Source organism: Aotus nancymaae, unplaced genomic scaffold (assembly GCF_030222135.1).
Source record: "Aotus nancymaae isolate 86718 unplaced genomic scaffold, 86718_ANA_hifiasm-v0.15.2.pri h1tg000059l, whole genome shotgun sequence".
Taxonomy (NCBI): domain Eukaryota; kingdom Metazoa; phylum Chordata; class Mammalia; order Primates; family Aotidae; genus Aotus; species Aotus nancymaae.
The window spans coordinates 43,986,394-44,000,340 of record NW_026988473.1 but is presented as its reverse complement, the minus strand read 5'-3'; the positions used below and the strand labels follow the sequence as shown (position 1 = coordinate 44,000,340).

The window sequence follows — 13,947 nt, the reverse complement described above, 5'->3', positions numbered from 1 at the left end:
TAAAAAAAAAAAGTCATCCAGAGCTTAGTTCCTGAGACAATATTTCTTCAGAAACAATCTAACATCATCGCTATTTAAAGCCTAAATTTACATGAATGCCTCATTATACTGGTTCCCTTTCCTTAACATGCTTTTTGACTTACTTAAGGACCAATGCTAACATAGCTGCAGAAAGCAAATGGCAACTGGTCCTGTAATTTATACGGGTGAGAGAATTGAAATAAGCAGCAATATGATATATTGTTTACTGTAGTAAATGCCCTCTGTTCTCTAAAGGTCAAAAGCATTGTAACCTTAGAGTTACAGTTTCTGATTGTTCCCAGGGTTAAATACATTATCAAAATTAATGGTTCAAACCCCTCAACCTTCAGATATATGAGTATTCATGCCTGCATCTGCTGAACTGTTCAACTAAAAATAGCACTCTTTGGCCTTCTTTCTCCTAATATTGTGCCCCTGAGGCAGAGAAAACCAAGCCTTAGATCACCACAGTAGTATTTTAAAAAATGGTCTTTATGGAATCTTCCTTATTTTAAAGAAAGAAAGTAATGGCATATGCTAATATAAGGAGAGTCTTTCCATTTTAAATAGCTTTTCTCTACCTGATAAAATTTCAGGGCATACTTAATATATACCAAATGTTGTTAATATTTACCCAGTCTCATTAATTTTAGAAATGACAACCTTTGAAGGACAAATTAACTGTAACATGAGGTAGAGGACCAGTTCTGAGTAATGCATGGGGTGAGGTGGGGTGGGGAAGTATATGTGTTATAAACTTTTCCTCCTAAGAATCTCTGTTTAGAAATAAAACCAGTTAACATAATTGTAATGCTTTCTTAGTAGCAATAGTTTATCAGGATCATGTTTGTTGACAGAACTGTGACATTTTAGCTTGTCAAAGGAGGGGAGAAAACCCTAGCTAGAAAAGAAAGCAGATTCTAATAGCAATAAAGCAAGATATTATTAAAATTTCCCTCTACACTTGCTCAAGATTTAAAATGTTACTATCTAGCAGCTTAGACATGGGTGTCTACTATACTATTCATTGATGTCCCAATAAACATGCTACACTCATACCAGGAAAATTTGGGAAACCTGCCTTTCAAACAAGGTCAATCTTTTCTACCCAGAGTCCACATGAGGAAACAGATGAAAGGTTTCCTGAGACGCAGGAAAAAGGTGCAAAAACAGGAGGCAATGGAACAGAGGAAGAATAAGCAAAAACTGAGGATACAAAACCAGCCAAACTTAAAATGCAAAGCTATGAAGGCTCTTGCATTACTGGTTTCCCTGTTTAGCCTAACTGAAGTGACAGATATGTGGCATATGCTATGTTTCTAGATCAGCATCGCTATGGCACTACACAGCTCTGACACTCCTATGTATGACATCACGGTTTCCAGAAACCCAACAGAAGCCAGATTTGACACATCAGGGATCCGTGATGGTGTGGGACTAGGGATTGGGAGGTGGGAGAGAAGCTGACCTAAGTGAAAAATTAGGCAAAAGAAGAGACTGAGTAGAAACTTGGCTAAGGGAAGATTGATGGGATAGAACATAACACCTCGACAGAAAATAGAAGTCCAACAGAAGATGTTCTTGAGTTTGAGTCAAGGCTACCTGATTTCACATTCTTCCAGGCATTTAAAAGCTTCTCAAGCTGACTGTCTTGAGTGGATAAGCTTGCTAATTGTCATCACATATAAAAACTTGTTCCTAATGTCCAGTCATCTCTTTTCATCTCTTCTGGGCATAGTAGGTTTTCAGAACATCCAGAAATGTGGTACTCTCTCTACAGCCAAAAGAAAGCCTTAGAAAAGAAATTTCTTCTGTCTGTATAGAAGACAGGAGATGCTCTTACAGTATGTGTCTAATCATGTCTGAGTGGAAACCCCCTGCCTACCTCTTATGTCAAAGCAAAAGGAAAGAAGGAGGCAGTTAACAAGCTCTGGAACTTTACCTTAGGCTACTTCCAAGGGGGTCTTTGGTCTTGTCTCTTCCTTCTTCTTAGGAGTGATCATTTCCTATCATTTTCCAAAAAGGTAGATTCACAAGCAGCAGAAAAGGTAATGTAAAAGGGACCTTTTATTGACTACATAGTGTTTGAGCTATACAGACCAGCAGAGCCAACAGAAGCTGAATGTTTATCTTCATCTTACTAGATACAATTATTTTCATTTTTGGGTTGAGTTTTCCATCCTATGTTACAATATAAAATTTGGCATTATATCTTACCCCCAAAATTAAAGTGTGTTTCAGTCTGAGGTAGCCTGTATCCACTTTTTAAAAATTCAACAGATAGCTGGAAATTCTCCCATATGATAGTCCCAGTGAGGGACCCCAATGATGCAGAAAAGGATCAAGCATGAAATTGGAGAGAGGAGGACTTGGTTTTTATAGAAGAAAAGGTCTTGGTTTTCATAGGCCATCTTCTCTCAAGTGTTAAGAATATCCCAAAAACACAACAAAGGACTCTACTGGAAGGCGAAATATGAAAAGAATACTACAGAAGTTTATCTGGGAAAAAGCAACCATCCAGGCCCAGGCACCCAACCCTATTTCACTCTGAGAAAACTGGGTAGGTAGAATTAGAAATCCTGGGCAATAACCTTGATTCAACAAACATTTTATATCCTTGGCTAAATAACTTAACCTCTCTGAACCTCAGCTGTTTTATCTATAAAAGCAGAATTATATTTGATTAAATTTACAGGGTTATTCTATGGTTAAATTTTTTTTTAATGTTTAAGTTTGTTTAAAAAAATACTATATGACAGTATACACAAGAAAAGGTAAAAGAGTGAGGGAAGAAAGATGGTTTCGAAGACACTTACAATGTAAAGCTTTTGCCTGAATATATATGGCAAAGAACAACCTTAATTCAGGGACATTGCTTTGGGATTTGCTTTTTTCTCTGAAAGAAAAGGAGCAAAACAAGAGCCTCCTTAGGAATGAGAAAAAGGAAAAGATTAGGTTTAGTGTTTAGGCTGAGCGCCACTTTTTTAAAAAAAACCTAGAGTATGACTGAACAATGCAGTCCCCCACCCAATGAAGCACCAATGGAAGCATTCATACCTCAATCTGTTTGTGGTTGTAAGAGTGGCCACCACCATGTTCAAAGGTATCCAAATTCCTGCCAAAACGGTCACTTAGGCCCTTTAGCCTTGGATTAATTTGTGGGTGGGAGACATGACCCTTCTGTTTAGTAGCATATTCAGAAAAAAAAAAAAAGACAAAACATACTGTCAGAACTCATGAAACAGAATCGTATTTCTAAATCCAGGGTACTGAGCACATCAAAAAATAGAAAGTAGAAAGTTTAAGACTTAGTTTCTTTCTTTTACAGAAACTTGGTTATAGTATCAAACAGTGACGCTGATTTCTTGTTTCTGCCTCTGACTCAAGAAGATACTCAATAGCACAGCTATAGGAAAAGGAGGAATATATTAGGTTTATAATAGTGAGGGTTCTTTTTAGACTTGCACCAACTACAGAGGTTTCAGAGTTAGTAGTGTGGAAGGTGAAAGTTTGCAAGAGAGGTGAGGTTGCCTTAGGCAAAATTTCTGGCTCTGCTAGGCAGCCCATAATGGGTTACATCTTTATGGCTTCCTGGATCATGATTCATGACAAAATTTCTCAAAGTATTGCAAAAATTCTTTATTTGAAGATCCAATTGGAAACATTCAAAATGATGTTTTTTCATGATACAATAGCTGTACACTTTTTATGTTCAAGTCACATATAGAATAGCAACACAGAAATAAAAATACTTCACCAGATGCTATTTTGTAGATTATTTAAGAAAACTCAAAAATAACTACAGTATATTTTAAGAATAAAAACTATATTTAATAAAACTTTCTGCTATATTGAATTCAAGTTGTTGATTATCGTATATTCTGTAAACATTCAAATACTGAATGTTTGACTTAATGAACTCATCTTTTTATTTTTATTAATACAAATATACATTCATAATCAAAGTCAACCTCCCTTTCAAATGGTAGTAGTTGAAGGGTATAATGACCACCTATTTCTATTTCAAACTCATTTTACTGTGAAGAAGATAAGGTGAAAATGATTTTTCAATCAGTTTCCAAAACATTTTCTCCCCGAGTTTAGCTTTACAAATATGAAACACCAATGCCCTGACTTTTGACCCTAGAAAGGATAAGGATACACATATTAAGGAGCAAAGTATTTACACTTTACCCAATAATTATCATGTAGTTTGAGAATAACAACCCTTTATTCTATGGGTTACCAGATGGAAAAATATCCAACATCATTTTTTGTTTCAATGTTTACATGTAAAAACTAATCTGGACATAAGTGGAGACACAGATGAAAAACTGACATGGAAAAAGCTAACATATATGCAGTAACAACTAGCCATTGACATTGTAAAACTATTAACTCATCTGATAGAGAATACATAGTATTAAGTTATAATGTGATTTTTTTTCCATTAAAAATATTGAAACTGGCAGTTTTCTCTTTTATTTGCATTATGGTAAGCACATAAGGTGTTAATCCTTCTGGGCTATGCTTAAAAAATTATTATAACATTCAGGTCATTATTTAGCATACAGCTGGTTAGCAGTTTTCTACTAAAGTACTGGCTCATATCCCACATTTTTTTCTTCTGGCACTTACCTGGAGCTGTAAAGGGCTGAGTCCAGAAGCAGCAGCAGCTGCCATTGTTGATGGAATGAACTGTACAGGGTAGTTATCACCTGTCGGAAAGAACAATGCATACAGGTTTAGACAATGCACAGGGAATTGCAGCAGACAAGTACAAACATGGTCCTTGGATTGCCTGAGCTTTACAACATTGCTCTAAGCCCAAACATCTGCAGAAACAAAAGGATTAGTTGGGCACAGACTTGCAGTGCTGCCTTGGAACTTTTTGTTAACAGATAGCTGGTAGGCAAACTGGCAAAACATGAATATGATGTTAAAAAAATTAAATGTGCAATTCGAGCATGTTCGCTCCATTACAAATCTTGTAATACATCATTTTTAAGAGTAAAAAAAATATCTTAAAGCTAGGCTGACACTCAGTATACTGGGAAAGCATAGAGGCTTTTATATTAGAACAACAAAAAGTTTTGGCTTGGTAGGCAAGGCAGAGTATTAGAGTCCAAAAAGGGTTCTGAGCTATTGACTGTAATTCTACACTTTATTTTATTAGACAAATTTAAAAATTAAAAAATACAACCTCTTCAATATGATAGGGCCGAGAGGATAGCTAATCTTATCTTCCAGCATTCTGTGAAACGTCTGGTATCCTCATAAGTGTAGAAACCATGTTTTTCTGAATTAACCTCTGGTACTGAACTGGTGGATCCTAGTACAGAATGATGCATACTAAGTACTTATGAAACATGTTTCAATGATGCTTTGATTAAATAACCACACGTTTTACATGGAATATCTGTACTAATGCCTGGTAAAGATTGAATGTGGTTCAGCAGAGATCAACGCTACATCTTGGTGTGTTTCTAACTTCAGATTATTCTTAAAAAGGGAGACAGAAGAACCTTCTGTGACCTAAGAACACAGACTGTGTGCAGCAACCTAAAGAACCAAAATAAAGTAAGGAGGAATATATCATGACAGTGATAACTAAAATAAAAATTAGTACATGTGGATAAATTACACAATATCAGTGATTTAATGGAGTATCACTTTGGCTTCAGCTACTTATTTAAAGTCAGTGTTATGTACTAACTCTAGGCTATATTTTAATAGGCTGTTCCTCCACACATTTTTGACATTTATAAAAATCATGCTGTTTTGCATGAACTTTTCCATAGTGAAAGCTGAATGTAATAATGAATATACAGCTAGAAAGAATCTCAGTAATAAAGTGAGTCAACCGGAAAGCAAACTTTTTTTTTTCGGTATGGACACTAATACCTGGAGCCTTCTTGGTGCCTCTGGTTCTTGGGAACTCATCCTGCTTGCCACATGAAGTGCTACTCAGCTGGTCCAATGTAAATGCTAAGTTGCTTTCACTTTTAACAAATTGTTAGCTTCTAATCTACACAGTCTCTTTGCATCATATCCATAATACCTCATCAGACCATTGAGCACAGTGTGTGCTTGTACACAGTCCAGTAACAATTGGCTTCTGATTGCATATGAAGCGCTGCTACAATGCATTCACTAACATTACATTGTGTAGGTCTCCTATGGAGTAATGTTCAAAATATCTGATCTTGTTTTTCTCCTTCCATGAGGTTGATTTTGGTTTGCAGTACTACATGAGCATTTTAAAAAACATAACTAGGCCAAATTATTTTTTATAGTAAACGACTGTCACTTTATGCTTAAATAATTCTACTGATCTTCTTGATATTTAAACTAAATTATCTAAAGAAAAAATATCCTAATCTAAGTCAAATAGTATTTCTTTGGTAGATATCAAGTTTTAAAAAAAAAACACAAAATGATGCTGAATTAATGATGCTTCAAAAATAGGGGAAAAAAATCACCATTCTAACTGGACTGCCTCCTGGAACATTTTAGAGCTGTTCTTTCTTTAAATATCATGCATTATTCATACTAACTCTAAACCACAACCCCCCTCCCTGTAAGTTTAATACCAGTTGCTTTATTTGTACTAAAATATTTTTCATGTCAAACATATTTAAAAAAATCAAACTCTAAAAGAATTCCCTGGGGCACTCCTTTTTAAATAGCTGTCATGCTTCTATGCTATGAAATAGCTTTCTTTTTTTTTTTTTTTTTTACAGTTTTTGGCTTGCCAGTTAATTTATTACTATCTCTACCATACCACACCCTATAGTACTTTCCAGCTCACCTGCTGGCTACAAACAGCTTTCTTTCCACAGCTGACAAGCATATTTTAAAAACATTTTTAACTTTTATCTTGCTTTGAATCTGTATATCTGAATATAATCTTTAGAAAGCTATTTCTCCATAACATATCATTGTTTCAATATTAACAGTAAAAATGAGTACATTAGAGCAACAGAGTATATAACAGGGAATGATTAGAAGAAAGAGAACAAGGAAAAGACAGGAGGGGTAGAAGATGAGAGAGAAGAAGAGAGGGATTACAAGTAGAAAAGAAAATTTTAAGAGGGAGCGAGATTTAAAGGTATTGTGAAGTTTAGTTTTTTAATAACAAAGTTACATGTTTCCCCTATGCCACTGTAATTTTCTGTGTAAGTCAATCAAGAAAAAGTTCTCAGTGCCTGACTTGGCAAGGAATCAGTCAACATGTTGTAGCAATTTTTTTCAAATTTGTCTCTGGATCTGAAATGCTTTCATGAGGACCCATTCTTTTAAAATTTGTACATGGAAGGTGAAGCTTGTTGAAACAGGTTAGCTTTATGCACTACGGTAATCTGGGCCTTGCTACCTCTAGTGTAAGAAGACAGACTTCAAAAACCAATTTGAGAAATAATGTCCATTCTGTAAATCCATTTTTCCAGCTTTCTAAATATTGCAACTGCTGTTTTTATCTTAAGAGTACAGAACAAATACAAAGTAGGATTCAAAACTTATGGAAAATTTGCTTGACATTAGTTTCACTTGCCAGAACAGGCAGCCTTCCTTTAGTATCAAAGCATCAAGAGTCCCTAAATGAGAGAAAATAAATTCTTAAATTTTCATAGAAACTGACACGAAGCAGAAACTTAGTAAAACTTAATGGCAGAGGAAGGGGAGTTTTTACTAACAACATATGACCCACTAGATTCAAGCTACCTTTTGCAAGAATACTTTTAATTTGAATAATTCAGATAAGAAGTCTACCTTTTTTTAAAAAAAGAAAGCCAAAAATCCCTTGGGTAAAAGTCTGTCAATTTACTTTCATTCTTCAGAAAGGCAAGTAACTGTAATAGATGCAGTATCCTGAGATAGTAACTTCAGATATTAACACATTGAAGAAATAATTTAGAAAGTTTGGAAGGAGGAGGAGGAGAGAGAGAGAGAGAGAGAGAGAGAGAGAGCGCAACAGAACTAGAAGACAGGACTCAACAGATTCTTCAGTAACTATCCCGAAGTAGGAATTCAGTCTCATTTCCCAGCCTCCAAAACTGAAGAAAAATGTGTTACACGTCCCCAACTAACTAAAAAATGATTGTGTGCTAGAATCATTAAATAAGTTGCCAAACAACTGTAGAGCCCACCTTCATGAGCTACAGCCATTCTTGTTACAATATGAACATATTTGAATTGCAACCAGTGATACAAACTCGAACATACCACTTAGCACGGGTCTTGCCTGGATGCATGTATTTGGTATAGCAAAATATTACAACTACTCTATACTCTAAGGAATGTCATACACTGCAGTAAATGTTAGCAGGTAATAGGTGACACATTTAGATCTCTAAAAATAAAACAAAAGCTTCAATTTGTTCTGAGGACAAATGAAAAATAAAATTATCAAGGATTATAATATATATTGCTCAGATCTCTATGTTATTGCTCCTGCTAAATTTCTCCCCTATTCATCAAAGAATGGAACAATAATGAAGAGTCTTGATCTCAGAATTTCTTTTAAAATCATCTGCAGTGTTTTGTCTACCTTTAAGAAAGCTAAGAATCAAGGCTCAACCTTACTTTCTTCACTTATTTCACAGCTGCATCCAAACCCTTGACCAATCAATCATCTGAAAATCTGTGGAATTTGTCACAATAGCAATTAAATAAGTGAGTGTGAATGAACTCCCATAAATTCATCCACACTACATAAAATCAATTTTTAAAATCCTCAGTTTCATACTAGGGATGCAAGGATGGTTTAACATAAGTAAATTAATAAATGTGACACACCGCATACACAGAATTAAAAACAAAACTCACATGATCGTCTCAATAGATGCAGAAAAAGCATTTAACAAAATCCAGCATTCCTTTATGATTAAAACCGTCAGCAAAATTAGCATAGAAGGGACATACCTTAAAGTAACAAAAGCCATCTACAACAAACCCACTGCCAAAATTATACTGAATAAGGAAGAGTTGAAAGCATTCTCCCTAAGAACTGGAACAAGACAAGGATGTCTACTTTTACCACTTCTATTGAAGATAGTACTGGAAGTCCTAGCAAGAACAATCAGACAACAGAAAGGAAGAAAGGACATCCAGATCAGTAAAGAGGAAGTCAAAGTGTCACTGTTTGCTGATGATATGATTATATACCTAGAAACCCCTAAAGACTCCTAGAACTGGTAAATGAATTCAGCAAAGTTTCAGGATACAAAATTAATATACATAACTCAGTAGCTCTGCTATACACCAACAGCGACCAAGATGAGAATAAAATCAAGAACTCAACCCCTTTCACAATAGCTGCAAAAACAAAATAAATAAGTAAATAAATAAAATAAAATAAAACACTTAGGAATATACCTAACCATGGGTGTGAAAGGCCTCTACAAGGAAAACTACAAAACACTGCTGAAAGAAATCATAGATGACATAAACAAATGGAAACACATCCCATGCTCATCAATGGTTAGAATCAATAATGTAAAAATAACTATACTGCCAAAAGCAATCTACAAATTCAATGTGATTCCCATAAAAATACCACCATCATTCTTCAAAGAACTAGTAAAAAGAATCTTAAGATATATATTAAACCAAAATGAGCCTGCATAGCCAAAGACAGACTAAGCAAAAAGAACAAATCTGGAGGCATCACATTACCTGACTGGAAACTATACTAGAAGGCCACAGTCATCAAAACAGCATGGTACTGGTATGAAAATAGACACATAGAACAATGGAACAGAATAAAGAACCCAGAAATAAAACCAAATACTTACAGCCAACTAATCTTCAACAAAGCAGACAAAAACATAAAAACTCTATTCAGCAAATGATGCTGGGATAATTGGCAAGCCACATGTAGAAGAATGAATCTGGGTTCTGATCTCTCACCTTATAAAAAGATCACCTCAAGATGGATCAAAGACTTAAATTTAAGACCTGAAATCATAAAGAGTCTAGAAGATAACATTGGAAAAACCTTCCTAGACATTGGCTTAGGCAAAGACTTCATGGTAAAGAACCCAAAATCAAATGCAACAAAAACAAAGATAAATAGCTGGGACTTAATTAAACTAAAAGTCTCCTGCACAGCAAAATAAATAATCAGCTGAGTTAAAAGAAAACCAGCAGAGTGGGAGAGAATCTTCACAATCTATACATCCATCAAAGAACTAATATCCAGAATCTAAAAAGAACTCAAACAAATCAGCAAGAAAACAAACAAACAAACAATGCCATTAAAAAATGGGCTAAGGATATGAATTGACAATTCTCAAAGGAATATATACAAATGGCCAACAAGCATATAGAAAAATGCTCAGAATCACTAATTGTCAGGGAAGTGCAAATGAAAACCACAATGCAATACCACCTCACCCCTGCAAGAATGATCATAATAAAAATATCAATAAATAATAGATATTGGCATGGATGTGGTGAAAAGGGAACACTTTTGCACTGTTGGTGGGAATGTAAACTAGTACAAACACTAGTTTGTAGTGCGAAAAAGAGTGTGAAGAGCCCTTAAAGAAGTAAAAGTAAACTTACTGTTTGATCTAGTAATCCCACTACTAGGTATCTACCCAGAGGAAAAGAAGTCATTACATGAAAAAGATACTTGCACATGCATGCTTATAGCAACACATTGCAACTACAAAAATATGGAACCAATCCAAATGCCCATCAATCAACCCATGGATAAAGAAAATGTGATATATATATGCACCATGGAATACTATTCAGCCATAAAAGGGAATGAAATAATGGCATTCACAGCAACCTGGATGGAATTGGAGACTATTATTCTAAGTGAAGTAACACAGAAATGGAAAACCAAACATCATATTCTCACTCATATGTGAGAGTTAAGCTATGAGGAATGCAAAGGCATAAGAATGACACACTGGACTTTGGGGGTTGGGGGAAAGATTGAGGGGTGATGAGGCATAAAAAATGATACATTAGGTACAGTGTATACTGCTTGGGTGATGGGTACACCAAAATCTCAGAAATCACCACTAAAGAACTTACTCATGTAACTGAACACCATCTGTTCCCTATTGAAATTTAAAACCTATTGAAATTTTAAAACCTATTGAAATTTAAAAACCTGTTGAAATTTAAAAAATGAGAAAAATAAAAATAAAAAATAAAAAATAAAAAACCCCTCAAACTTCAGGCCTTCATGATAGCTCATCAATGATATAGCCTCCATATACAGAGGTGAATGCAGTAAAAATTATTGACCTTTATAAAACTAGGTAAGTTTACACAGGTGAACATAATTTCTTCCTGGACCCCAGTACTCTGATTTAAAAATTAGGATGGTAATCAGAAGAACCTCAGAAATGCTTTGACTCTAAGTAGATAGATTTTATTAATCAAGTATTAAAATAGAAGTTCATACCTCTGCTTTGAAATACTCTGGAAGAGATAGAAATGAATGGCTTTATAAGATGTCATTTGCATAAAACCACATGTAAAAATTACACTTTATTCACTGAAAAAGGTCATATTTTCTTAAGATCACACACACTTACACCAAGGCCCAAAGAGTATGAAATATCACATCACAGAACTTCAGTCTGAATTCTATCTCCAGTATTTCTAGATGTGGAACTCCTGGAAAAATTAACTTTTTTGAGTATCAATTTCTTATTTTCTTTTAATTAAACAGAGATGATATCATTTATTGCCACTTATATCTAAGAGTTTTTATGAAAATTAAATGAGATTACACACACACACACACACACACACACACACACACACACACACACACACACACACGGGTTGGGGGTATCTTGCCAAATAAATAGTACCGAAAAATGCTAACAAAAACAAAGAAATTAAAAAGAAACACTGAATAATTATGCAATTGTACAATTGTACATTAATCAATTTAACACCTAGAAGAAATGGACAAATACCTTAAAATATGCAAATTACCCAACTCAAGAAAAAATAGAAGACCTCAACAGATCTATAACAAGTAAAGACAGTGAATTAATAATCAAAAACCTCTCAATAAGAAAAAGCCCTGGCCTAGATGGCTTTACCAATGAGTTCTGCCAAATGTTTAAAGAAGAATTAATATCAATCCTTATCAAACTCTTACCAAAAAAATGAAGAGGAGGGAATATTTCTAATTCAATTTATAAGGCTAACATTATCCTGATACCAAAACCAGATAAAGCTATCACAGGAAAAGAAAATTACAGTCAAGTATCCCATATAAATATAGATATAAAAATCCTCAACAAAATATTAGCAAAACAAATCCATGGCATATTAAAAGAATTGTTTACCAGGGCAAAGTGAAATTTATCCCAAGAATGCAAAGGATTAAATCAGTGTCAAGCATTACATTAATAGAACGAAGGGGTGTTATTCCCTTCCCTGTGCCCAAGTGTTCTCATTGTTTGTCACCCACCTATGAGTGAAAATATGCAGTAGGTGGGGATGTGGAGGGGAAGCGAGGGGAGGAATAACACTGGGAGAAATGCCTGATGTAGGCGACATGGGAGATGGAGACAACAAACCACCATGGCATGTATGTACCTATGCAACAATTCTGCAGGATATAGGATGTGTACATGTACCCCAGAGCCCAAAGCACAATAAAAAAAAAAAAAAGAAGAGGAAAAGAAAAATAGAATGAAGGGGGAAATAAACCAAATGATCATCTCAATTGACACAGAAAAGTCATCTGACAAAAATCTAATATTCTTCCATCAAAAAAATTCTCAGAAAACTAGTTATAGAAGAAAAAGACCTCGACATGATGAAAGTTATTTATAAAGAGTCTACAGCTGGCCAAGTGTGGTGGCACATACCTATAGTATTAGTTACTTGGGAGACTGAGGTGGAAAGATTGCTTGAACCCAGGAGTTCAAGCTGCAGTGAGCTATGATCATACCTCTTTATTCCAGCCTGGATCCTGTTTGTTAAACAAACAAACATCTACAGCTAACATCATACTCAATGGTGAAAGACTGAAAGCTTTCCCCTTAAGACCCAGAACAAGACAATAATGCTCACTTTCACTGATGCTATTCAACATTGCAGTGGAAGTGCTAGCCACTGCTATTAGACAAGAAAAAGAAATAAAAGATATGCAAATTGGTAAGGGAGAGGAAAAACTATATTTTCAAATGATGCAATTCTATATATAGAAAATCCCAAAGAATCCCTGAGAAAGCTACTAGAGTTAATAAATTCAGCAAAGTTGCATAGTGTAAGATTAACATACAAATATCAGCTTTGTCTCTAAACATCAACAATAAACAACCAAAAGAAAATTAAGAAAACAATTTCATTTACAAAAGTATTAAAAAGAACTAAACACTTAGGGATAAATCTAACCAAGGAGGTAAAAGACTTGTACATTGAAAACTATAAAACATTGTTAAAAGAAATTGAAGATGACATAAATAAATGAAAAAGCATCTGTGCTCATGGGTAGGAAGATTTAACACCATTAAAATGGCAATACTACCCAAAGTGACCAGCAGATTCAAAGCAATCCCTATCAAAATTACAACAACCTATTTCACAGAAAGGGAAAAGCCAATTCACAAATTAATACGGAATTATGAGAGGTCCCAATAACTAAAACAACCTTAAAAAGAAGAATAAAGTTGGAAAGTTCACAGTTCAAATTTTACCACAAAGTTACAGTAATTAAAACAGGATGGTACTGGCATAAGGATAGAGATAGAGATAGAGACAGAGAGAGATAGAGATAGAGATAGAGAGAGAGAAATATAGATATGTACCAGTGAAATATAATAGAACACTCAAAATTAAAACCTGTACATATATAGTCAATTGATTTTTGATTTTTGACAAAGGTGCAAAAACCACTGAACAGGGAAAAGGATAGTCTTATCAACAAATGTTGAGGGG

The 13,947-nt window shown here is 34.6% G+C and overlaps 1 protein-coding gene across 21 annotated transcripts in view; it reads right to left on the bottom strand.

Moving 5' to 3' along the window:
* SOX6 (SRY-box transcription factor 6) overlaps nucleotides 1–13,947 on the bottom strand; it is a 665,386-nt gene that overhangs the window by 125,989 nt on the left and 525,450 nt on the right. For 13 of the 21 annotated variants that reach the window (XM_012456568.3, XM_012456580.3, XM_012456567.2 and 10 more), the window contains 2 exons: nucleotides 4,660–4,739; nucleotides 3,079–3,201 (listed from right to left, as the gene is read on the bottom strand). In XM_012456568.3, the coding sequence (XP_012311991.2) occupies nucleotides 3,079–3,201; nucleotides 4,660–4,739 (203 nt within the window). The remainder of the gene's footprint in view (nucleotides 1–3,078; nucleotides 3,202–4,659; nucleotides 4,740–13,947) is intronic. The other 8 variants (XM_012456572.2, XM_064365137.1, XM_012456576.2 and 5 more) reach the window with 1 other exon arrangement.